Here is a 27,936-nt window from a genome sequence, read left to right as displayed (position 1 = left end):
TGGTGGTCTGTATTATGCTTAGAAAAATAAGTCCAGTCTAGTCAGCTTCAGCTGGGCCGGCCACACGTACAGTACAGTACAAAGAGCTGGATGCCAGTCACACCTTGCCCTCTGGCTTTCACTAAGGCTCCCAGGGCATGCTAACCACAGACCACTTCCTCTGACTGACCATGATGGAGGGAGCAGACTCACACAAACAGCACTTTGGCTTTTAAAGTTCAACATAGGACTGGGAGATATCACAGCCAAAATCTTTTATCCCGATATAGATAATATAATAATAAATAGTCTATATGAAATAACCACATGGTACAGCCTATTTTTGTATACGTTAAATACTTGACCATTGAAAAGTACTTATTTTATTTCATTCAATGTATTTCATTTTATTAAGAACTTAAGTGAAAAAAGGAATATAATGTGCGAAGATCAGAATATAAAGCGTTGTCCGAACGACGTAAACGTTGTCATATCGCAGTTCGTCTGCTTGCTTTTCGTCATTGTGATAGAAACTATGTACAAAGGTATATAATGTATAGACATTTTTAAATAGTTTTGCTGATATATATACTGTCATATCCCTGCATCATAGTTCAACATATGTGAACTTTCCCCTTCATCAGCACTTGTTTATGCATCATCACAGATAAAACTCTAATCCGGCACACATTTTATTTCAGGAGTTTTGGGTGTTTATTTGCTTACAGTAAATTTAAGTAAATTTAGTGAATGTGAATTCTCTCTCTCCCTTACACACACACACAGACACACACATACAGACACACTCACACACACACAATCACACACACACACACACACTTCAAACACCTCTCTGAATTGCTTTTGTAATTACTTGTGATCTTTGAGGTGAAGGACACTCATTGAAATGTTTTCCTCACAGAAGTTCACAGAACAAGAATTGTGCACACCCTGCGTTTTCTGTTTTTACTTTTATTGTTTTTTCCATCATGTTCCCGCATGTTGCCATGTGTGTCACTTGAGGCTACACAAAGTAATTTGTCCTATAAACACCTCCCTGGTTGATCTCATAATCTGGGGAAATGCATTGTGTTGCATTATACAACACAGGTAATCTCTATCCATCTGTTAAAACATTGGAGCTGCAAAGCTTCTTTGTGATCTTCGAGAATCTGGGTAACATGAGTCGATGAGGACAGCAAGCTATTAATAAGGCTTTAATACAACAGCAAAAAGTGTATCAAAAGAGGCTGAAGTTAAATGCACAGTTATCATGTTAGAGGGTTGAAGTCGGCAGGGTGTGAGAGCTTTGTGCTACTGTGTATGAGTGTTTTCCTCACAATTACAATCAACAAATTTACTTTGGGAATAGTGGTGAACATTTACCAGCAAATGAAGGCCATTTATCTATATCAGAACATTATCATTATGATTAACATTTGTGCAGTTTGCCACTTAATGTAGGAGTAATTTAGACCGCAAGCAATTACAAAAACCACCTGCCACAGGTTACTTTATGTTTTGCGGTGTATAAAATATTGTCCTCTGGGTGTTAAACACAGCTGCCTCATCGGAACATAAAATGAGGAAAGAATGAATAAGAAACACTGCCGGTCATGTAGCATTACAATATATAAGAATATCGATAGCAGCCATCAGACTGAGACATTGTCTGACTGGATTTCACAGCTGTGAAGTACAACAATCTTGTGTAACTACTGTATTTGAGATGAGACCAGTCTGCTTGTTCCTAAGAACACTCTGGTTTAAGAAAACGGAAAGGATGATAAATTGTAAAAACGAAAAATCTAAATATCAGATATCATTCCCATAGATTGTTTTTCTCTCCCAGGACACTGTCAGCTCTCAACATGCTAACACAAGCTTCAGCTCTCTACTCACAGTTCAGAGTTGGATGGGGCCCTTGTCCAGGATACAGGATCGTACTTGCAAAAGATTTGGAAGTCTTATCATGTCAGAGAATCATCAGCCGTTCTTTCCCATGAGTGGAAAAAAAGAAAAACTACCACAGACTGATCATCAATGAGAAAGATGTGGTTGAAAATAAGTGCAGCACTTGTGTCTCTTTCAGTCGGACACCCTGAAACCATGGGACATGATCGGAAGTGCACATTAACCAGCCCACCCCTGATCTCCCAGATGTCACTGACCTGTCAGGCACGTCCCGGGGAGCTTTACCCCCTCCTGCACGAGGCACAGCCTTCGAACTCTTGTTGGCAGTCATGTTTGTCTGCAAACCGCCCACTCACCTGATGGACAAACACAAGGATGTGAAACACTCAACAAAGCAGCATTCCATGCATTTCAATAAGCAAATAAACTGGACCTCTTACTGCTAACTAAAACTTTTCTGAGGTTGTTGAAAATGTTATCAGGAAATCAGACTATTACCAAAATATTAGACTTATTAGATTCACAAACGGATCCAATCCTGTCATGAACACTGATTTTAATCAGTGTCACAGAAAAAAAATACAGCCAATATTCCTGTAAAACCACAGCCAGGACCCAAAACAAATTTGGGTGTGCCATCAGTATGAACAAGTCAATTCATGTTACTTGGCTTTGCAGCAGTACCAACTCGGTTTTGTCTTTATGTATGTTGGTAAAGCAGACACAATGCCTTGTGCTCTGTGTGTCAGTATGTGATGCTGATGGGGAGGGGTGTGACAAAGTGGCAGTTGGGAATCAGATAGCTGCTCACTCTCACGCTGTTCTTGGCTAGCTGGGTTAGCTTTAATTTTAGAAAGTTTGTCACGCAGCCACCATTGTTTTCCACTGAGCAAGCACCGCTATGTCATTGGTTGTAGGTCACGTTTCATGGGTCTGATTGGTTGGAAGTCTGTCCAATTGCGTCCAAAAGTATTCAGCTCTGCACTATTGACTGCCCCTTGGAAGTAGAAAATTGAAAATAAAAACTGTGAGGGCCAGACAAATATGCATTTGCGATTAGCCTGGTGTTGCCATGTAAATATATTATACCTTTAACTTTGGCAGAAAAGAATTAACACAGGTTCCAGCAATAACAATAGGATTTGTATAGGACTCAATTAAGAATTGCTACAACTTTATAATCAATATTAGCTTGACTTGACACAACTTCCATTATTATTATTATTATTATTATTATTATTATTATTATTATTATTATTATTATTATTATTATTATTATTATTATTGTGGTTGACAGCTTTTCATAAGGCAAGCTTAAAAGAAATCCTACAAAGCAACCCACTTCTCCACACATGCCATGGATTTCAACAAAGTGGCTAAACTAACAGCATGTAGACAGTGTTGTGCCAAAGAAGCTCTTTAGGCACAGCTTTCTCTCCATTTAAAAAATAAATTTTCACATCAAACAACACATAACTACTTTGCTGCCACTGAATACAGCTAAACTAACAATATAGAAATGAGGTCCGGAATCACATTTGGATCATAGTGAGACAGTAAATTTAAAAAGAATGCCATTATTCACATGGCTGCTCCCCCGTGAATAAGGACATAAATCAGGAGAGCACAGAGTTATAATTGACCACTTTGATGTGTTTGCTCACTTATCTCTAGTGATATTTATTGCAGCCTGACAATTGGGAATTTTTTTAGGCGGATACCGATATTTTAAGTTCATAAAATAAGATACCGATATACAACCCAATGTTTTTTTTACATAAATGAACACGATTTTTTTAATGTGTTCACAATATTGACTAAGTGTGTCACTTGATAAATAGTTGACAAATAAACTTCAGTGCACTCTGCTGGACAAACTAGACACCATTTCTAAATTATTCATATCTGTGGCATTTCTGTACTGTTTTCCTGTGTGATTATGTCATACTTCTACTTATCAGTAAATAAACGCAGATCTATCTGTGATAAACAAAAATTGGTCCGTATATTACCCCCAACAATATATATATCTAATATGTAGCCGTGCAGATAGTTTAATCATTTCTTGCCATGGTATGGTGATATCCAACACTAATATTTGTGCCTCTACCATAATATAAGGTGAACAACATTTTGTTGATAGTGCTTAAAGAATTGCTCGGAACTGATTATAGCATGCTCTCACATTATGCAGGTTGTCATTACTTATGGATTGTGCATAAATTTAATTTAAAGGAGCAGTGTGTAGGATTTAGGGGCATCTAGTGGTGAGTCAGAGATTACAACACAATTGATTACACCCTCACCTCCCTTTCTAAGCGTGTTTTGTTTTTTTTAAGATTATTTTTTATTTTTTAGTCTTTTTTTATATAGGACAGACAGGAAATGGGGTGAGAGAGAGAGGGGGAGACATACAGCAAAGGGCCGCAGGTCGAAGTCGAACCCGCAGCCGCTGCCTCAAGGACCTTCAGCCTCTTTACATGGGGCGACTGCTCTAACCACTCAGCAACCGGCCGCCCCCATGTTGCCTTTTAATTCTCTTTTTTGCTTTTTTAGCGACGGGGATTCCTTCTCCTGTGGCGTTGCATAAGTCTGATCTTGCATTATGAACAAAAGTGCAGTGCAGGCTTTCAAATTTGCCGGGGCAGTGACAAGCACGTCTTGCTGAGCTCCATCTCCAGTCACGTTGAAGAGAACAAGTGTGACGTGTTTAGCCTTACCGGCACGACGTAGCTCTTTTCGTTTTTTATAGACTGGAAAGACATGGAAGCATCCATAGAGCTAACCGGTCCGATGAAAATACAGATAAGAAATGATTCGCTCAGGAGGATAAGTCAAAGGTAATTATACACCACTGAGGAATTATTTATGAATTAAGACGATGATTTGAGGTAATAACTTACTTAAAACACTACACAGTGTCCCTTTAATATGCTCTATTTAACACTGTGAAAAGTCAACTTTCTTATAATAAACATTTCCAGGACTTAATCATCAAATTAGACCAGCAGTTAGCTTAACTGTTGGCCACTGCCCCTAAAAATCCCTTTTTTTAAATGCAGCAATGACCCTTTCAAGAAGGCTCAAAGTGATTGTTCTGGTGCATAAGGAGGTCAAATGGAGATCCCTAGAGATCAGAGGTGGAGGATGGGAGGGTGTTTGGCAGCATGGCTTATTTACAGGAAGTTGTTGTATGAAGAAGCCAGCCAACCAGTAGTGGAGTTGAGTCCTATAGAGACAGATGAGGAGTGAGAGGGAGCATTCCTGCTGTCAGCTATTTCCTGTGACTGTGGACTGTTCTAAGAGGACGGGGCAGGCATCATTATTTTCATTTAATGAATGATGTTGTCCTGTCCTGCTTACAACTCTTCATAGAAAACATCAAAGTGATGCATGCTTACAGTACCGCAGGATTTAAACATAAAAGTCTACACCCATACATTAATCCAGTGGTTCCCAAACCTTTTCTGCAGAGAACTTTTTGTGGTTAAAAATACTTTAGCAGGGTCGGTTCAATCCCCGGGAATGGCAGGATAAATATAGGTGCCCTTGAGCAAGGTCGTTAACCCTGAATGTTCCAGTGTCCAATGTGTAACTATGTGAATGTGAGCAGGACATTCGTGAAAAAGAGAGTATTGCTCTCGGTGTTCTCCTCCTGAATAAATAAAGGCTAAAAAAAAATATACGAATAACCAATGGGTCAAGTCTACACTCAGAGGGAGAGGTACTTAACTGCAACATGACTTTTGTCCCAAAATTAGAATATTTGTCAAATTAATTCCATAAATCCTACTTACTTTTACTTGATTGAAATGGGGACTGTACTGTGAAAACACACTGTTTGGAAAGCCACATGAAACAGAAATTAAGCAGAACTTGAGAAATACAATGTCATTATTATTTTAAATTAAACCAAATTAAAATATTCTGCTTACATAAAATTCAGACACAGCTGTGTGAAATATTATTTCTGATTAATAGCTGCTGAAAAAAAATTGTATGGATTTGGAAGTGACATTCATTGATTGAATCCATGAAGCTTCTGTCATTTCAATTTGTAACATGTTTGAAATTGTGTCAATTCATACAAATGTTTATTTGTATGAATTCATTTTTATTCAATTTTTTGGACAGAGAAAAGCTACAATCAAAGAAATGGGTAACAGAGGCCCAGGATGGACTTTGCAGTGTAAACACCAAGGCGTTAGCCGACTGACTTCCTGAGGTCTGATACCATCTCCCAACACAAAATCATGGGCTGTAAACAAGAAAGCTCTAGAGTACCTTTAAAGTGCATTCAACCAGATTCAAGACCAATTTTCTCTTGAGAGTTAGAGCCAAAGGCGAGCTAACGGTCAACAGTGAGAAGTCAACCGCTTCATGCTGATTTCTTTAATCACTTCAGTCAGTGTGTTTACATGCAGTTTAAAAACCTGATTATAGTCCCAAACACCATGTAAACACTGTAGCCCGGTTAAAATTGGAGTTCTCATACCCGGGGTTAACAGACCTAGAGAACTCCTTCAGTACCCCGATTATTCATGCATGTAAACAGCTTTCCGGGTTACTGTCGGGTTTCACTTCTGCACATGCGCCGGGGTAAGTCCCCCCTCCCCACTCCGCAGCCGTGGCTTTTGACCCGGAAATAGAACAAACCAGGACGTGAACGTGAAAAAAACAAAAATAATAAAGCGTTACCTTTAAACCAAGGGAAAACTTCGCAACGGCAAGTAACATTACTACCAAAGAGACCCGTTTCGGTCGTAATTCTGTCCAAAAGTCTGCTGTTTGGGATTTTGACAAAGGTGAACCGGAAAAAAAGCTGTAAGCCATCATTTTCCCATTAAACCCCTGCTCATGTATAAGAGCGGAAGTTCAATAATCCGATCATTCCCTTAAGCAGGGTAAGGCCATTTTTGAGTTACTGATGTGCATGTAAACATACTTCAGTGTATTTGACATTTATTGGTGTTAAAATGTTTGATGTTTTATAGAATGAGGAGGGGCACAAACAGACATTAATGTATGTGGGCACATTTTGGCCTGAGGGTGCTCCTATAATTTGTTACTGTTTCACTTAAGAAACTGCTACAGTATGTTTCTCAAATAAACAAAAAACTTTGCCAATACTTGCATGCTTCCCAATATCTCCTAGGATGAACATTTTTAGCTCTAGACTCTTAGAGTTCTTCAAAAATTCTTATTGATCAAGTTGATATAGCTAACTTGGGTTGTTAGACACAGAGCAACAATATTATTAATTTGGAGTCATAACTGTGACCATCTGACGATTGCAATATCCACTATCTTTTAGCTCCGTTTTTGGTCTCCACCCACTCCTGAGGGAAATACATACGTATCTGACTCTTTAACTGCTAAATCTTTCATTATGCTCACCAGCTTCTCTGCTGTTTGATGCTTAGCAGGTAGTGTACAGAATCACAGAAAAAAATATAACTGACCAACCACGTCAGGTACCAAACATGAGCAAGTACTAGGGTCAGCACACATTAGCAGCATATGACGCATGTCCAAACACCCGCACCCATTGTGTGCTATATAAACACACACACACTGGTGCCATCTTGACGCATGTCACATCCTGACAGGATACAAAACTATACCATGTTACATGTCAACCCTACAGGACTACAGGCTACACACTACACTAGCTTGACTACTTCTTTTCTTAGTACTTTGACTAACAAACTAAACTGAAAGTTCTCTTTCCCTCCTTTTTAATCCCTATACTTGCAGCAGTTGTTGCCATTACTTCAACCCAGAGAGATTAAAAGGTTTGAGTGCGTCTCTGGCTCTGACATAAAAAAATATCCCAAAAGCCAAACTGTCTCTTTGATTTTTTAAATTTATTAATTTATACAAAGTAGTGTTTCACTCATTCAGTCTGATCTGCTGGCCACTGAGCAGCTTCACTGCCGCAGTTGGGGTTTAGGGACCTGCTCAAAGGCATCTCAGTGGTTGTAATGAGGGAGAGAGAAGCGCTTTTCACTTTCCCCACCCAGATAAATCCTGCCGGTCCAGGGGATTGACGACATCTCTGTCACAAGCATGTTTCTCTGCCACCCACCACTGCCAAGATATTCAACACCATCATTTCCAGTTAGTCCTGGTTTTGCCATACCAGAAGTACTAACTGATTACATGAGATGCAAATCAATGACGCATATTTTCCTCCGCAACAAGAGCATATTTATGAAATGGGACTTCAACTGTGTCTCCATTAGACTATTCAGGCTGGAATAAAAGAGCCCTTTGTGTTCAATATGTCCTTGAGGGGACGATGTGGTTAAAAAGTAAGTCTTTTATCAGCTGTGTGTGTGTGTGTGTGTGTGTGTGTGCGCGTGCGTGCGTGCGTGCGTGCGTGCGTGCATGCGTGCGTGCGTGCGTGCGTGTGTAAGAGACAGACTACCAGGTAAATATCGTTAAAAAGAGAGCCTGCATGTCCTTGGCCCTGTCACATTTGACGGATCATCTGATACACGGTTCTCTCCACTTCATGCAGGAATGTACTAATATTTTCTCTATCCATCAGACCTGTGGCTGCATTCAAAATATTGAAGAATGTTTTCAGAGGGTGAAAGAAAGCAGAGGAGAGGGGCAGAAACACCTGGACCAGATGCCAAGAGCTTGTTTTTCATTCAACAAAGACTCTACTCAAATATGCGCTCTCTCAGCACCTGGCACTTGATGTTCAGACTATGAGAGCACGGCACAGTTTAATGTAACAATTTAATGATGTCATAACTTTCATTATTAACCTGCGACTGGCTTCAGTCTTTGTTTATGCTGAAACACGCAGTAGCAGACACAACAGCTTCCACAAACCGAGACTAAAACTGTCTTCTTTTATCTCTTGCTACTCTGCTTCTCTGGCTGACCTGATCCTCATTTATTACCTGACTTCAAGATTAAAAAAAAACACACACAGCAGAGCTTACAGCCAAGAAGCAATGGGGAAAGGCAGAGTGAAAATCTCTGCAAACTCTCAACTCTTTCCAGACGTCACAACTTTCTGGCAGGCATGGGCCCACACACTGATCCACGCGATTGTTTGAATATCTGCAGAAAGACCAGTTTTGTCCACTGTGGACAAAAAGAGACTTGAGCTGGTTGAGTCTGGCCATGTTAAACAGAGCATCGTGGGAGTTCAGCTGTATACTCAACCCAGGATCATACAGTCACGTAAAGGCATGTACAGCACACACACAAACTGTATTTGAGGTGCTCACGGGACAAATTGTACTGCAGGAAAAACCTGATGGAAAAGATGCATGTATTACACTCTTGATGTATATTCTGTACATAACCTGCTGTCTCTGAATAGCAGTCTAAGGCTCTGACAGCCTCAACATGTAAAAGAAAACCACCAAGGTTGATGCTACTGGCAGTTGCACATAATTACCCCCATACTCTACCACATGGTTAGCCATGCTGCCACTATAGCTCAATTGACCAGATGGAACCAATTCTTGAAAACTTTTTTTATCTCCATTTTAAGCCATTTCAGCTTTTTTTTTTTTTTTTGGAGTGATCATTACATATTTTCCTTCTCTTTGCAGAACAGAGGAAAACCCCTTCTGTGTAACCTAGATATGAGCATGCACAGCTGCAGAGGCAAGCATGTGGAAAACAGGCTTAAATCCATCCGAGCTGCAGCAGGGGGGCTAGAGTCTGTCACAGAGCTGACCTCTGACACACAATGTCTTTGACTTTTCCAAGGACATTACACAGATATGGTGTATTCCTGTTTGCTTCTGTTTTAAAGTAAGTTTAGCTAAGCCAACAGAAACAAGGCTAACTTGTACATCACCTGAGCATATTTGTCAATATTTATCACCTTTAAGTTGGTTAAAATGTTACGCTAACTTTCAATCTTTGTTATTAAATTGTGCATTTAATCTAAACGTTCAATTCACAAACATTTTTTAAGAAATCAGAAAAGACAACTGTCTGACTACCATCATTATTTTGCTAAACCACTTTTTATACACTTGTTCACCTAAGCCAGTCATAAAATCTTACCAACAATTGCCATTGGTTTATTTTAACCATAACATTTGCTCCTCCCCTAATAACCAAATATGTAAAGCACAAACAAACAAAATGTTAAAAATAAATAAATAAAAATGATTGAAAACCGACTCTGGCTTTCAATGCTCACATTAACTTCCCTACTCTTAGTAATCAGTGAATGAATTAAGATAGAAGAACTGGAAGTTATCTCATAAATGGAATCGACGTGTACACAATGACAACGTTAGATAAAGAAATACCTTCAATTCTTTAGATTAAACGATCTGAAAGTATACTCGCAGACTAAGCCACTAGCAATTTATTATGGGCTGTCTGCTTTATAAAGAGGATATACAGCTAGTATAGAAAAGGCATGCATGCACTATTTATTCTGAATATCAACAGGTTCTGACAAGTGTTTATGAGCTTAAAGGTTCACAAACACAGCCAACAGTGTTTGTGTTCAGACATCAAAGCTGACCGTGAACCGCTCCTATCTGAGCGAGCAGTGTTAGACTGACTAACATCCTGAATCAATGAAAGCATCTCATAACGGGTTAATTCTGACACGGTGATGTCATGTTACGGTGACATGCACACCTCACTGATTCATTGCACCTCACTGGGTCTATAGTGCACAAATAGAACTTGTTATAACACAACATGCACACGTTAGATTACACTGTGCCTGGCGATTAATTATTACTGAACAGAAAACCTAAAGAAGAGTCAATAAAGACCTGGCACCTGCATTAAGCAAATGTAACTTAATCACAGTGTAGAGCATAGCAACTAGTGCCAAATTAAAACCAAAGGCTGTAAACCTAGGATTATTAATCGCCAAACACATCTTTCAAGAAAAAAAGAGCAAAACAGCTACACAACAGATATTTCTTTTATAGAACTTCTGTATTACAAAACCGACTGTGCTACAAGACAAACTACTACAGCCAGTAGCTTTGGTTACAAATCTAACCGAACATCAGGATGGATGTGTGATGGGAGGCAGTGAAAAGTGGAAGTAGGTTTTTCTTGTCTAAAGAAGCATTATTTCTCATTGGTGACTAACCAGTTGAGCTTAGCCATGTTAAACTTGAGAGAGATGATCGTGTGACCTGGACGACACTCAAATCTGCTGAGAAGAAATCATACAGAAACACTCCCTCCACTTTAAAAGGATGTGACTGTGGTTCACTTCAGAAGAGACCCTGAACAAAACGGTTTCTTCATAGCGGTGCTATGGCCAACACTAACTAACACTAAGCACGTCTCAGGCATGTGTGAAGTACTGATGGACAGCAAGAATTCCCCAAGAACCACATCAGTAAAGGTCATTAGGTATTAAAGAGAATTTTATCAATTTGAATGAACCTCTGTAACCACCAAAAAATAAAATAGTATTTTTAAACTTGCCGTTCATATTGTACAGATTATTCCGTGCAAATACCTGCAGCACCTGAGTTCAACTTAACAAAAATCAGGATAACAAGAGATAACACTTCCACTGAACCAGCTCTTTTCCATCAGTCCAATGTGTTCTCAGGCAGGTTTATTTAAATAAATGGTCCACAAATGTCAAACTGGATGAAACATTTGGGTGCAAAAGTTTTAGGATTTGTGGATACTTCTTGCTCGGTAGATTCATCATAAGACATCCTTGAAGGGGTAGTACACTCACAAAACTTTCACTGTGACCTGAAGCCCTATTTACACACACACACACACACACACACACACACACACACACACACACACACACACACACACACACACACGTCAGTTCAATGTGATTAAGTTTAGCTGCAATACAACACACACCCAGTGGCATTGAGTGTCATGTCAAGTATATTTTATTCACAAAAATCCACACATTTTGTGGCTATTTCTTGGGATTGCAGTTGTATGTGTTGAGAGACATTGTGTTTTAAGATCCCACTTAACTATCTGGATGGATAGATAGCACCAGGAAAGATGAAAAATGATGTTGCGTGAGCAACGGTGCCTTTCAAAGTGTTTGGTGATGGGCCAGACTCTCTCCTAGGGAGAACAGAGAAGAATTTCCTCAATAGCTTTGTGTTGACAGTCCCGTCCAGTGAGAGGGGAAGGTCATTGTTAGATTTGCACAATAGAAAGAGTTTAAGGGGAAAAAAAGAGAGCTAAAGAAAGCTAGTCACATCTCTGGGGTTTGCATGATAGTGTATAAAATAAGATCATTTGGATTTAAGATGTAATCTGTTAAGAAGAAAACTCATATAAACATTCAGGACAAACTCACCAAAGCTTCCCATATTTACAACTACAAAGCAGCATGTGTTAGCCAGTGTTTATATTTGTGTATTATTCTATATAATTACTTTAATAATTATATGTGTTTAGAATTTTTTTAATCTGCATCAGGATCTAGAGCTGCACCAAATTCACATAGACAACCATATGTTGCATGAAAACAGATTTTTTTTTTTTCATCCAAGAAAGTAGAGGAAATGTTTAAAGAAACAACTTTCGAGTTGATTCCTGGATCCACATCTGCACCAAAAAGTATTTGACCAAATGTGTACTAAATTTAAAGTAAAAATGAGTTCGACTAAAATGATAGCTCCCTAACTAATTATGTTGTTGGGGGGGAAATAACAAGACTTCCATGAACATAAGTATGTACATATGTGAATGATTTCTACATTAAACCTAGTCATATACTGTGGGCATGCCTTATGTACAATACATACAGCATAACAAAGGAAAATCGCCTGTGTACACCCGTGTCCAGTATCTGTATGCCCATGCTCATGTAAAACAAAACACACAGTTGCAGTTCACACACTTTGTTTCATGGGTGTTTTGTTTTTTTTAATCTCCCAGAACAAAACAAATCGGTTAAACTACAACAGGAAAAGGACACAGTGAGCGCAGGGGTGAGTTGAACTGGAGTCCTGTACTGTTTCTGTTTATCTGGTTTGACTTTTTGGATGTTTGAAGCGATAACTTGGTCTAATTACAACCCAGTGAGTGGCAGCCTGTATCCGCTGGGACATTTTTCTTCTTTCTGACTGTCAGCTAAACCCGTCTGATGTTTTTTAGCCTGTGTATACTTCACTTCATAGTTTAAACATGCCGATGACCAAATATGGTCACATGGAGATTAGGACTGCTACATTTAAACGCACCTTGCAACAAAGTGTGTGTTTCGGGACCCTTGTTTTTGGTCGTTTGTACCGCTTTCATGCCGCTAGTTTAAAGTTCAGCCCTCCTACTGTTAGTTTGTGAATAACGGCTCAAAAAAGGCTTTTTACCTCTGAGTTTCTCCTCACATCCATGGCAGCTGACATTTTGAGATTATAATCCCCTTTAGAGACGCAGAAATCCCGTTCGGCGTTGAAAAATTCTGGCTTTGGTTTTTTCCGGATACCTGCCCTTCTTAATAAAGTCCGATTTAAGTCTTTCCAACCAAAACCGACACACGCACAAAAAAACCCTCCTGCCTCCCCTCTCTCAGCCTGCTGCAGAGTGGAGGCAGGACTTGTTGCCGTGGATACTGGTTGTTTGCCCCCCACTCCTCGCTGGGTTTGGCCCCCTGCCCTTCAGCCTCCACTGCCTTGTTTATTGTCACGGTGGGGCCAAGGAGTGTGGATGAATATTCACGAGTTGCTGCTGCTGCTGCTGCTGCAGTAGTATGGGATGAAACCCATGTTGCCAGCATTGCAACACATTGTCATGCTGAAATCCTCCACACTGGCCCATACAGGAATATATTTCAACCCACACAAAGATGTCTTTCATTTGTCAGAGATGAATGAGCGAGCAGTATGCATATAGAAGAGACACTGAACAAGTTTTTAAAACAGTTACATGCACAAATAGACTACATGTTATACATTTAAGACACATCTTTAGTGTTGGAAGAAGTATTCAAATACTGAAAACACCATAACAAGTAAAACATCTGCGTTTAAAATGATAATCAGCATTATTGGCCAAGTAACACAAACAAGGAATCTGACTGTTTTTGTTACTCTCAATGTACTTGTACAGGAATATACATCTGAAAAATTACATATAAAGACTATAGATATATAACTAGAGTCATTTCTCCATGATCTCCGATATATATCGTGATACAGCAGGTTTTCTGGTAATTTCAGAAATAGTCTATATTTAATAACCTCATTGTAAAGCCTATTTTTGATTACTACTGTGTGAATTAAATATTTGACAAATTTATAATACACTGACTATGTTTACATGCATGCGCACAAACAGTGTGATGGAAAATTAAAACTGCAGTCTTCATGATATTCCCCTAAAATATTTCATATTTGATTTTCTGGGAAATTTGAGTTGGTATGCACTTGTTATTATCAATGTAGATGATGTAATTGTGTAGCACAATATCTTCATGTATGATTTCATCATAATGCTGCTCCCTTTAAAGACAACATGACATCACTTGTGGGTGTGGTTACAGGTGCAACAAAGCACAAATATCTGTCTGGAGGTGCAGCCTGGTGTTAAGTTTGTCTTTAATTACAGTATTTTAGTAAATGTGTGTAGTGACATTACACTGTTGCATACCTCTCAACATGTTCTCAAGTATATCTGAAGTGGTTGGGTGCTTTGGAGCTGAACCACAGGTCTAAACTTGAGGTGACCACAAAAATGAAGCTCATCATACAAAATGTAATATCCCCCTCCCAGCTTTGAGTTAACTCCAACCAATTGAAACTGTCTGTGCTGTGGTTCTGGAGCATTCCCTGAATAACTAGAGCATCTTTGTAAATCATCCTGGTTATTTGGACACATTTCCACAAACACCAAAAAACAAAGGTTTTATACCAGAAAACAACATGAGAAAGCCACATGAATTCCAAACTTGTACAGAATGCTTCTCAGTGGTCAAGTGGTCAGTACTCATTAAAATGTATAATGTAAAGACACAAGAAACAAACAAAATATGTGTCTTAAGAAACCCAATGTGATTTCTCGCCAATCCTTCAGTTGCTGCTGACTGTAACAGCTGATCCAACAATAACAAAGATTTAACAAAACAACGCTGATCTACACTGTAGGGACTACATGACAGGGACCATTTTCATTAAATGGATCAACTTTTTAAAAAAGGATATTTAAAGGTCCTGTATTGTTAAAAAAAAAAGAAAAAGATTCCTTTTTTTGTTATTATAAAGCAGGCTGAGTTGATATATAAATACCGTGAAAGTATCAAAATGCTCAAGAGAAATGCACACAACCTGTTTTCAGAAACTGTTCTTTTAAACAAACCGTCAGGACTTCTGTACGGTTGTGATGTCACAACTATACTGTATATAGGTCAAAAGTGCTGCTACAGTGCCGTTACAGTCAGTCAGTTACAGAGATGCCAAGAGCGCAGATGACCAATCAGAACAGAGTGGGCTTTTTTACGAGGGGGGCTTAAAGAGACAGGCGCTTAAACGGAGCGTTTCAGACAGAGAGTGCATGAATATTCAGACAGACAGTATGAGAAAAATAATGTGTTTCTGAACGTTAAAGCATGCAGACCTGAGTCTAAGTGGAAACCCAAAATACAAGTATGGACCTGAAAATGAGCATAATATGGGACCTTTAACTTTGAGCCTTTTCAATCTCGTCAAAGACGTAGCTTTGGTGTTTTGTTTGCTGGACAACCAGTAATTGAATGTTTCGAACATCTACAGTCACTGCTGTTGATAAAGACTATGCAATAGAGTTAAAGCTCCAGAACAACCAAGTCATCTGTCTTTGATTGGAGATTGTTGTTTCATGGTCAAATTGAACTGTCAGCACCAAAACATTTTGACAATAGATTTGACTATGAAAGAGCTCCTATTTACAATACATTCCTCAGGCTATCCAACATGAAATCATTTTGCCATTCATGTTTATCTTTCTATGCTGTTGCATGCAACATCTTTACACCAAATGTGCACGCACTACCCATCCATAAAACCTCTCCTTTCAGTCTCTTGGGGTGTCTTATCATCCCACAGACTTGGGAACAGAGGAAGTCACAAAACCCAGACATCCGTCACAAACAGTTCGTCACATCAAGACAGACTCAGCAGGAAACCTAAAAGCTCTGCCACTGTGCAGCTTTTCTCAAAACCTTTTCAAGGTCTCGTAAAAGATTGTCCTTCCTGAAAACACTGCAGATCCTCAGAGTCTGAGCACAAAAGACCGAGGCAACAACTCCTTTTTTGTGGGCTGTTTTACCAGAACGTAACCTAAGCCTGTACTCTCATGGAATTCATTGTTTCCATTGATCGCAGTGCCATCTGTACTTCTCATTAAAAGCCACATCCTCTTGTTGCATGACATGGGAGCATCAAACAAAGTTCAAAACATAACATAACATGCATCTGCTCACATACATGCGTCGTGAGATCCTCACAGCCTCGACAGGACGCTCTACTGTATCATGCCAAGCTCCACAGAAAGTTTTAGGATTGACCACAAAGCTCTGATGCTGTAAATCTTAGACTCGTCTTCCCACTCTCATGATTATACACCTGCTAAAGCCACAGCCACAAGGGAATGAGTGCTTATTTTCTCAAATAAAATCCCTAAACCTTATGTGTGTTTGTTAAGGATCCATTGAGAATCCCAAATCCTAAAACATTCAAGTGGGATTATTTCACAGCTCTATGGGGATTTTCCCACCTACACCTCAGATTCTTTCTCTCAGCTTCTGGATGTTCACGTGTTTTGAGGGGTCGAGGGAAATATGGAAATAGTGAACTCATTTGGGAATATATTGTGTGCTTTAAAGCCCATATTGGGTTTCAGAAACCGACCCGAGGCAGCTCTTAAACTCCAGGATTTAGCTGAGGCTGACGTGTCTAGTCAACACTCCTGACAACACTGACAGAGAAGACACAACTTGTCAAGTAAAGACATCCTCTCCTCTTTAAAACTGAAGAAAATAAGCTGCGAGCACAGTAGCTGAAAATAACATATAAAGTAACTTTCACCACTAATATTTCAATGCAAAACATGTTACATTTTCTATTCTGTGGTTACTCAGGATGAAAAACAAATAAAGCTGTTTGAATAATTCTATTTCCAAGAGTTCCCTCAGGGACATTTCAAACCTGTCTTGTTTCTTTTCATACAGACACCATTTTACAGTCTATGACCATTGGAGGGGATACTGAAATAATATTGACTACCTTGTGTGTAATTGTTGGCAACTCATGTGTTGTTATTAACACTGGGAACTATCTTTTGCAATGGTGGAATGTAGCCTAACTAAGTACATTTACTCAGTTACTGTATATTAGTATTCCTTCGAGGTACTTGTACTTTACTGTATTCCCTTTCTGCTATTTTATAATTCTACTCCTATACTACTGTATGTTTTACTCTATTACTGACAGCTTTGGTTACTTTTCAGATCACAGTTTCCATCCCCTTCCTGTCCAGTGAAAAGTACTTTCAGATGTGTTGATTTTGATTTTTTTCACCTAATAAACTGAAGGATGAAGTGTTCCTTTATATGTCGAGAAAAAATCTTCTACTTCTTAAGCTAAAATAACTCTTTACAAAGCCAGTTGGATCCGCTGGAAAATGCATCGTCAGTACGCTGGAAAATTCATCGTCAGTACGCTGAAAAAAGCTGTTTTCTGACACCATAAAAACTTTTTAGAGATACGTGGTTCTCACAGGACTGCCATGCTACAAGATGACCTTTGAATTGAATGTGATGCATTGAAAGATTTACAATGAGCACAATCTTAAACATCTGTGGCAGTAAAATGCAACATAGTAATATCAATCCAGAAACATCATATATAATAGTAAAATACAGATAATAATGATAATACTTGCATACTTAATTATGGTTTTGAATGCAGGATTTGAACTTACAGTGGATTATTTTCACAGCGTCATATTGGTACTTTTACTTAAGTAGCGGCAGGATCTGAATACTTCTACCACCACTGAATTTTTGGACACAGTACCATTACCTGAGCAATTCAACAACACTCAATAAGGAAAACAAAGTAACAAAACTAAGGACTTGAAAAGGGGTAGCTCAGTCTGTAGTTACTTGGCTTGGAAACTAGTGTTGCTGGGTCAAGTCCCACAATGACGTTGGACTGGTATAGCTGTAGAGGTCAGTTCACCTCCTGGATACTCACAAGGCGCCCTTGAGCCAGGCACACAAACCCTAACTAGTCAGAGTGACCATGCTTAGATCACATCTATATAACTTTTGATCTCAACTACACACCTGTAAAGTGTCTCGAGAGTATCTTGCAGGGCAGTGACAAAATCTGTCCACAGACAGACAGACAGACAAAACAGCTGGCAAAATACTCAAAACCCCCTCTGTGGTAGTTCCTGCTACAGTAGATGTCTATAGAACCACATTTTGTCACGATGACACACGCTGACTCACAAGATGAAACCATACCAGCGTCACTGTGGCAGCTGGTAAAAAAAATGATTCATGACAGAATAATGTGTGTGATCTGGAATATTTTGTCTGAAAGCCAGAAGTTTAATTTGTTTCGCACAAAAACAAGTAACACCATGTTACTGTGTCTAAAGATGCTTTGAATAACTGCAGCTGAAGTTTCACTGAGGACAGTTTCGCACAAGGACAGGCCTTTATCTCGTGGCATTTGAGCTTTTCACCACACAGTCAGTGGCTACAACATCAGTCTGGCTCAGAAACCTTGAAGGCAAATGTAGCGTAATGGTGTAATGTGACTGGAGTGTGCGTGTGTGTGTGTGTGTGTGTGTGTGTGTGCGTGTGCATGTGTGAAATGTCTCAGAAAGACCTAATTGAACTGAAACTTGCATTGACATGAAGGAAAAGGTAAACACAGGAGAGTGAATCAACAATGTCTGATGGGCAGAGCAGACATTTGTTGTCTGGATGGATCAAATGTATAGGCTGAGGCGCCCCCTGTAGGCCGACCGATGCTAATGCAGTACTAAAACTGAGAATAACTACTTTTCCCCCTAAATGTCAAACTGTGCATTAGACAACATCGATCATGCAGTCAGCATGTTTTAATAATTGTGTCAGTCATGTTAATCATGTCAACAAGACTAAGAAATACAAGGAACTTTTCTTTTCTCATCAGCACAACTCTCTAAAGATGCTTCAAATACCGCAAGTTAGTAAAAAAACATGTTTTTAAAAAGTATTTAGATTTTTTACATGTACAACATTAAATGAGGTGAAACGAAGAGCCTACCCGTCTGTGTGTTGTTGTTGCAGAGTTTCAGTGATCCATTCTTTCACAGAGAGCTTGTGTCGCTTTCTGTCTCTGCAGCCTGAAAACTGTTTTTTTTTCCTGCGGAAAAATAGTCTCCTCCGTATAATCTGCATGGAGAGGGGAGAAGAAAAAAGAAAAAGTGGAGTGCACAGGAAATGATGACGCAGCTGCATGGAAATCACTTTGCATAATAAAAAAGAAGGGTTATCGAACATCTGCAGACGAATTAATGGAGCCTTGTCCTAGTTTAGTTCAACTGATTTTAATGAGTTTAACTGGCCATTTCCAGGGGGTTTCCATACATTTTTTTAAATTAAATAAAGTAGATGCATCTCATGTCTATAATTATTACAACTCTTACAATCCCAAATTAAACTATAAACATGCACATAAAGACATATTTCAGAGTATTTTTCCATTGGCAGTGTTTAATTGTTATCAATCAGAAATCATCACAAGCAAGTCATTTAACCTATTTTCATAAAATAAAAAAAGGACACGTGCATCCAAGACTGGATTACCAGCAGGGCAACATGTTCCTGTGCCCAGTGGTGGAAGAAGCACTCAGAACTTTAACAAATGTAGAAGTAGTAATATCACAGTGTAAAAGTCCTGCATTCAAAATTTCACTTAAGTAAAAGTACAAAAAACACATTAGCATCAAAATGTACTTAAAGTACAAAAAGTAAAGATAAGCATTATGTCGAATGGCCCATTTTAGAATATCACATTATCAGCGTGTAATTATTGATAGATTAATGTAAATGTCATTATTGAGAAAGGTGGGGCTAATTTTAACTTCTTTATATACTGCTGTGTAGCCAAATATGTAACAATATCTGTTATTTTATGTGTTGATATTTTGTATTGATAATCTGAATCTGTAAAGTAACTATTAACTAAAGTTACCAAATAAATGCAATGGAATAAAAAGAACATTTCCTTTGAAATGCAGTGGAGTAAAAGTACAGTACAAATACCTCAAAGTTGTACTTTATTAAAGAACTTGAGTCAATGTGCATAGTTGCTTTCCAACATTGTCCTGTGCAACTAGACCTCCAGGGAACTATGGCCCTAAGTTTGCAGATGTTGAAGCCCTGTCATACAGGGGGGCATGTAAAAATCAAATGTTAATAGTTGAACATCCTAAAACAATTTATTTTTTTACATCATCACAAACATAAAGCAAACCTGAGACAGGGTAGTATTCCGATGAAGAAATACTGGTGGTATGCAGAAATGACCACGAGTAGGGTTATATGTTACCTGTCCCTCTAGGTGAGTGTACTCCATGTTCAGGTGAGTGGGACAGGTTGTTTGTTTGTCAAAATTTCCAAATAAAAACATTGAAGTAAATCCTGGCTCATTTATACGACTCTGGGTTAAACGAGTTGTTGGAAAGTGTGCGTGTGGGGGAGGCCGACACTGGTGCGAGTCCATCCAGCTCCGTCAGCATCACACAGTAAAACCAATGAGAAGGCCAAGCAACTTATTTCAAAGTGCATCTGCATTTGATTTCTTCATAGTGTGTTCATGTCAAATGCACTTACAGCTAGGCAATCACTTTATTCAGCTGGTTAGCCCTGCAGCTCATGGAAAACAAGTAGACATTTCAACACATTACAAACACAGGAATCACAAATATTACATAAATTTATTTCAAAGTTAAAGGTATAACATATACAATAGTTAAGAACACTTTCATAGGTCTGCACACAGCCCCAACTATACACAAAATAAACTTCTTCTCACTCAGAATAACACCAGTCAGCCATACTAATGCTGCCCGAGACAGCAAGGACCTTCGTAATGGAACGGATGTTACACCAAGCACACCAAGACGTCCCAAAATAAAATGCATTAGATTTGTTTAGGCAGTTGAAGAGAGCGCTGATTTCAAGAGGCTCTTGAACAAACGAGGATCAATAGCACGGCTACGATGACCATGACATCACCAACAGATTGCATCGAGTTCAGTTCAATGAAACTACTTCAAAATATCAAATTTAACTTATTAAATGAGGGTTTTCACACCAGTAATCAGACATTGGACATTATGGTAGGAATGAAGGATTCAACACACATTTATAAAAGATTCATTATAAAACATGCATTTTCAAAGAAGGCTGAAAGAGATTTATATTGTACACTATTTCCTTTCCCCTGTGGTGAGAGCAGTAGTTTCAAGTTATATTCGTTTTGGGGTGGAAAAATCCAACCAGTTACAAGTTAACAGATGTTTACTGCAGTCAGGAGGCTGCTCCAGTAAAGCAAGTTTTAGGTCAGCTTCGGACCGATGGGACTCCACCTGACACTTTGGTCAGAAAGAGTTAGAGAATGTTATAAAATATTCACTTGAAATATTTATTTTTAAATCACACTTTTGTGTCTCTACTATCAAATTCTTCTCTTCAACTTCTCTGGCGACTTGGCACTTCTGCAAACTCGACAGCAGGCAGGAAACAAATTCTGCTTTTTGAAAAATGCTATTTAAGACGGTTCATTCAAGACTGTGCAAAAATGAATTCACTGTCATATCTTGTGCTGCCTGCACTTCTGCTACACAGATCCGGATTTCCTCATCATGTTCATTTGGGAAGCGTCACACTCAATACAAAACATCACAAATGAGAGAAAGGAAGCAATATAAAATGAGGGCTCTATCACAGTGCGTTTTTTGTTTTGTTTTGTTTTTTTGCTCCACTGGTAACTCTTGCTCGCAGGGCAGTTTAACTGAGAACAACATGGCGGTCAAACACAGACTTCCTCTGCTCCTGGACCTGCCTTCTCCAGCGCTGCTGGGCGTGCTCCACTTTGTTCAGCATGTTGGGTCGGGAGTGTGAACGGGACAGAACATTGTGAGCGTTGGCAAAAGGCTGCTGGTCCTGAAATCACAGAATGGCAAAAAATGATGAGCCTTAAAAGGTATGACACATTAGGACAGAAGGTCAATCATAGGTCAATCTTGCACGACTCCTTAAGAGATCAAATGAGGTTAACTGTTTGTTAAACAGCTATGCATTGAGCAAATAACTAATATTAAGAAGAACATATTTTTGTGAAATACAATAGTAAGGGAAAAACAGAGCAAAGAATAGTTTAATCATCATCTAATAACTAAACAGTTTTGGCTGGATTGCAACTTCAGCTAAAACATGTACTGTCATTCCCTCCTGACTTTTTTGTTTGACCTTGTACCCCAATCAATTCCTTTCAAAACCAAAATAAGACTCCTCTATGATTTTATGGACTTTATACTTTTAATTTAATTTGGCAAAATCTTGTTCTAGCAACTAACATTTTATTTTACTTGTTTTCTAGATTTTAAATATCTCTGTGAAGTATTTTGTAACTCGTTTTAAATGCCATCAAATAAAGTTTCTATTTAATAAACACATACAAACAGATCTAAGAACCAGATTGGGGGGATCACAGCCAACCAAGACATCTGTGACAAATGTGTAGAGGAAAATAAACCAACATTATCAGCTGGGCAGCCCCTCTGTATCAGACTGACTAAACATTACAAGCCCACCATTTCCTCTATAATTAATGTAGCAGCAGTGCTTCCGCTTGTACTGGTTTTTCTTTCAAGTCTCTCCGCTTTGTTTTTCGCCCCAGTGACAGTTTGAGAACAAGCTACAGTGCCACAAATAGTCTCAACTTTGGGTCAATTAGATAATTATAGTATTAGTGTCATTTCTCTTGCAGTGGTAATTCTGTTGCTGTATCCCAGTGAAAGTTAATTACATATCTTCTATTATTTCCAAACAAACAGAAAACCAGAAAAACCAAGAGCTGTTTTTTTTCTAGGAGTTTGTTTCCTCTTGCATGAACTCTGCCAGTGAAAACACAGCAAATCAGCTGCAGCTCCCCCTCTCTCCTCAGGCAAAGGCAGTCACTTTTTTCCTTTGTCATATCTAAAATATCTTAATATCTAAACACTGTATCATACTGGAGGAGACTAAAATAATTTACTGATCTTTGAATGCACGTTTAGCATTTTAATGATCATCCTGTTTCCTGGAATAGTTAGAAGTGGAAATGACAACTAAAGCAACCAATAGATCGCTGTGCAACTGAACGTTTACTCTTAACCCCCAGTTTACTTCAAGCTGAACAGTAATTTATTTTCTACTCGCTTTACATACAGTCGTGGGAACTGGAATATTTTAGAACCATTATAATTCAACATCTTCTGGAAAACCGGTTTAGTGCCTTCATGTTGCCACTGCAAGAAAATTCTTCTTCACTGACGGCACAGAAATAAGACAGTTGCTACAGTGGGAGTCTTTACTGCTTAAACGCATCTTAGAAACAGACTACAGTTTGGCTTTTCGAAATTAAACCGGCCTACTTAGAAGTTTAATTTTACAGTTAACCTACTATCAGTTTAATCAGGATTTTTGCTACAGTGAAGCACAGCCACAAGTAGTGACCTCATTCTGCTGTTTCCCAGTCATTGGTCTTTGTCATGCCTACGTTTACATAAATACACAATTTCTGAAGCAGAAATCTGGCAACATTAACCTGGATTCTTTTACACAAACGACCTAGGATCTGAGTTATAAACGCTGCGTACGGACAAAACAAGGCCTGAAAGAGGCGTACGCCAATTTCCAAGCAAAAGTTGTGATTTATAAAAACGCACTTGAAGGGAGAATGAACGCACGTGTAAGTAAACTCTGATCCTGACGCTCTTTGCGTCTGGATCAGGTTTACCACAGTCCTGTAGGAAGGATTTGTTTAGGTTGGACTAGCTGCAGCAACACTCTGCCTAAATCAACTGTTGTCAAATGTGACATTTCCATGTTTATTTCGCCTAAATTTTCAGATTCAGATATTATGTATTGTATTTTATGTGTGATTCGGACATTTGAAACCCATAACTGACAAGAAAGAATTCAGTGTAACTCATTGGATGGGTAGAAGGGTGGGCAGTACCATAATTACCATAATATAAAACCACATTCTTTCAATGCTGTAATATTAAGGGAAACACACACATACCCCGACATCATCATCACTTTGGATAAGTTGTGAATGTCCAAAAAGACGCCTCTTCAGTATGGGCTCCAGGAGAGTCAGGTAGACCATGTAGAGCAGCAGCAGGCCCAAAATGGAGAGGTATATAATGATGGTAACCTAAATATATAGAGTGATTACTGATTGGTTTGGTTTCCTTTGACATTTGTAGCATCCAAACACAGAAAACACTGTTAGTTCAGTGACTCCAGCTTCTCACATGTGAGGATTGGTTGTTTTCTCTATTTTATCATCAATGTAAATATAATATCTTTGGGTTTTCTATTTAGACCAAACCAGCAATTTGATTATGTCAAATTAAAAGGAAAGCATGATGGCAAATTTTCCCCATTTGCTGGCATTTTACAGACCCAAAGATAACTAACAGGTTAATCAATATGAATAGAGTTATTAGGTACAGCCTGAAAGTGAAGTAAGTGACAAAACAAATTTAAAGTATTTAACAATCCCTTCAGTGTCAACTTACCTTAATGGTCCCCGAGCTCCTCTGTTCATATTTACACTCACAGCGTAAACAGTACGCCTCCACATCTTTTCCGTCAACCGGCATGGGTTCAACTACATGGAGACAGTTACTGAGAAACAAGAAAATAACATTAACAAGCTGCAGGAAATGGGCAGCTGATGTCATTCAGGGAAGACTAGTGACACATAATCTTACATACCAGTCTTTGAGAGAGACATTTTGTTTGTAGATTTGCCCCTCGATATCTCTGTATGGCGGACAGATGCATTTACAACGGATGTCTTCCGAATTCTGTAACAGTTAAATCACACGTAGCATATCATCATGTGTTTGTTTTTTTCTCTTCTCCTTCGTCACACACATCTGCAAATGTTGCTGAAAAAAATCTACATAACACATATTTCTGTTAAATCTGGTTTTTAAGTTTATATTTATATGTAGCTGAGGATTTTAATTTCCCCTTTCCTGCCTTAATTTTATCACATTATTTTTATGACTTGACTTAATGACCTTATTGAATAATGTGTCGATCTTGTGTTCCTTTAACTTAAATAATGCGAAACGCTTGTTGACTAGTAGTAGTATGCTACGAAATAAAGTCATAACCTTTGTTTTGATGTCAACCATATTGCACCACAGAATTTTTGTCTCGTCGTTGTCTATACATTTCACTGCACAGTACATAACTGTCCATCTTATTGATACCGTAATGCAACTTTACAATACAACGGTAACAATTTTACCAAGTACTGTATTTGACCGTGTATGAAGGATATCTGGGTAGGTGGGTGTACGAGTTTAGTTCTTTTTATTTTTGAGTGTTTTTTTCTCTGGAGTGGGGTTGTTTAGGTGTGAGGTGATAAAAGTGTGTGTGTGTGTGGGGGGGGGGGGGGGGGGGGGGAGACACTGGATCTCTGAATCCTGTATGTTATAATATATGTTTCCTTGAATAAAACATGTTCACAAAATGATACTGAACTGTCATCTGTATTGTATTATGTCACATTGAACTAAAAAATACAGAACATTGATCATAACATTGGTTATTGACTGACTAAGCAGATAAATATGATGTAGTTGTTAACTCTACAACTCCTCACTCGGGGGGAGGAGGAAATAAAGAGGACAGTGGGAGCCACTCACTATAATAATCTACTCATACATACCTGGAAACTTATCTTCTTTTCTTTGTACAATAACTTTATCCACCACTTAAGCGCGATAATTTAATCTTACTGCTAATTTCTGCCATATACAGGCATATAGTATACATCTTATACATTTCTCTACACTTTACTTATCTGATTTCATTTTATTTTACTTGTATTCTCATCTCTATATGTATTTATCCAAGAATTTATTTTTTTACTCTATTGTTTACCTTCTATATTTATTGTTTACTGTTTAACGTTCTATTTTTATTTAGCTTACAGTTTATTGTTTATCTTGTACTTTAGTGTGTTCTCAAAATTTCCCAAATGGATCAGTAAAGAGAAGTCTCATTTTACCTACACAAGCACAGAGTACACTCAGAACACCATAATCACAAAAAATAAAAACAGGATACACACAGTAAACAAATAAATAAAAACAGGGTACACTCAGTAAATAAATAAATAAAAACAGGGTACACTCAGTAACACCATAATTACAATAAATAAAACCAGGATAAACTCAGTAAATAAATAAAAACAGGATAAACTCAGTAAATAAATAAAAACAGGATAAACTCAGTAAATAAATAAAAACAGGATAAACTCAGTAAATAAATAAAAACAGGATAAACTCAGTAAATAAATAAAAACAGGATAAACTCAGTAAATAAATAAAAACAGGATAAACTCAGTAAATAAATAAAAACAGGATAAACTCAGTAAATAAATAAAAACATGATAAACTCGGTAAATAAATAAAAACAGGATAAACTCAGTAAATAAATAAAAACAGGATAAACTCAGTAAATAAATAAAAACATGATAAACTCGGTAAATAAATAGAAACAGGGTACACTCAGTTGTCAGTCCATGGGTTAACGTTACACCAAGCTAAAACTAGCGCAGTCCTGCAGTAAATCGCACCTTCATGGGGTTTATTATGTTCAGTTTTTGTTTATACTGTAACGTTAGCTATATTTAGCTTTAGCAACACCTGCGCCGTCGCCATAGGACAGCCCCAAACTCAGGATCTCAAGAGCTCACATAACTTAGCTTCAGCTATCCTCACGCCTAACTGTCAGGACGTTAATGTAGTTAAGCCATCATCACCATTTTCTCTCTAACGCCAGTACTTCACTGTGCTACATGCAGCTAACATTAGCCTTACCTTCGCTGTCACTTGGTCTAAGAGCACGAAAAAAGCCAAACAGGAAGCCTGGAGAAGGAACACACACTTCATCGTTACAGTCTGTACAGATTAACTGTGCAACTGTTTCCAGAAACAACTCCAGTAAATGTAAAGGACACCGCTCATCAGCTACTTTAGGGATAAACACCGTCAGCCTCACAACAGCTGACTTGTAGTTTCCGGAAATGGCGGTTGGTTTCCGTGGTTTCCGCACACGTGACCAGTGTGTGTTGAGTTCATAAACTCTATGGCAGTAACTGTAACCGAGCAGCCGAGGGGCCATCGTTTGAGATATGTATCAATTTTAGGTAACAACAACAACAAAAACAACAACAACAACAACAACAACGACAACAAATATCATTAGTCGACAATTAAATCAGTTACTTTAAGTAATTCTGAGCTAAACTCCGCCCGTGCTGATAACCGGCTGAATATAAAACGAACGCACCTCTCGTGCTACATTTGTTGTGGTTGTCAGACAGAGTCATAGACTGTATAATGAATTGTCTACAGTAGTAGTAGTTCAGTTATATAGTCTATGGATAGAGCAGAAGTTTAAAGTAGTGGTAGATAGCACAGGATAAGTTATGGAGAATAGATAACAGTTATACAACAACAGTATGAGAGTCTGCTGGTCCTATTTTATGGTGGATCAAGGGCAGTGATACAAGTATACCATTTAAGATATGTTTCACAATGATACATTCATTCACACTGGGATTTTTGTGTGTATTTTTTTATATTTTAAAAAAAGCATATATATATATATATGCACCATATCCTAGAAATCCCCCTGTGTACACCTGAAAGAAGAGAGGCTTGTAATGTTTTTCCATTCTTGTTTTTGTTTGTTTATTATTTTGTTGCTGTTTGCTTGTGGAGGAATTGTTGGGTCTATGTGAATCATAAATA

The 27,936-nt window shown here is 38.4% G+C and overlaps 2 protein-coding genes across 4 annotated transcripts in view; both read right to left on the bottom strand.

Moving 5' to 3' along the window:
- dennd2b (DENN domain containing 2B) overlaps nucleotides 1–19,237 on the bottom strand; it is a 47,682-nt gene extending 28,445 nt beyond the window's left edge. For 2 of the 3 annotated variants that reach the window (XM_083919364.1, XM_083919362.1), the window contains exons 1-2: nucleotides 19,146–19,237; nucleotides 2,151–2,249 (exon numbers count right to left, since the gene is read on the bottom strand). In XM_083919364.1, coding sequence (XP_083775490.1) covers nucleotides 2,151–2,224 — 74 coding nt within the window. In that variant the 5' untranslated portion in view covers nucleotides 2,225–2,249; nucleotides 19,146–19,237. Of the gene's footprint in view, nucleotides 1–2,150; nucleotides 2,250–13,217; nucleotides 13,350–19,145 lie in introns of those variants that run through there. The other variant, XM_083919363.1, reaches the window with a different exon arrangement.
- Nucleotides 19,238–20,803: 1,566 nt separating this feature from the next.
- tmem9b (TMEM9 domain family, member B) lies at nucleotides 20,804–27,188 on the bottom strand. The gene is made up of 5 exons (XM_083918049.1): nucleotides 27,001–27,188; nucleotides 24,878–24,969; nucleotides 24,679–24,787; nucleotides 24,177–24,311; nucleotides 20,804–22,051 (listed from the first exon to the last, which is right to left on the bottom strand). The coding sequence occupies exons 1-5, from the start codon at nucleotides 27,070–27,072 to the stop codon at nucleotides 21,896–21,898; spliced, it is 564 nt and encodes a 187-aa protein (XP_083774175.1). The 5' UTR covers nucleotides 27,073–27,188; the 3' UTR covers nucleotides 20,804–21,895.
- Between the last annotated feature and the right edge of the window lie 748 nt (nucleotides 27,189–27,936).

The sequence above is a fragment of the Echiichthys vipera genome (assembly GCF_963691815.1).
Source record: "Echiichthys vipera genome assembly, chromosome: 1".
Lineage (NCBI taxonomy): Eukaryota > Metazoa > Chordata > Actinopteri > Perciformes > Trachinidae > Echiichthys > Echiichthys vipera.
Note: the sequence above shows the minus strand (reverse complement) of the source record. Positions and strands in the feature narration are given on the sequence as shown.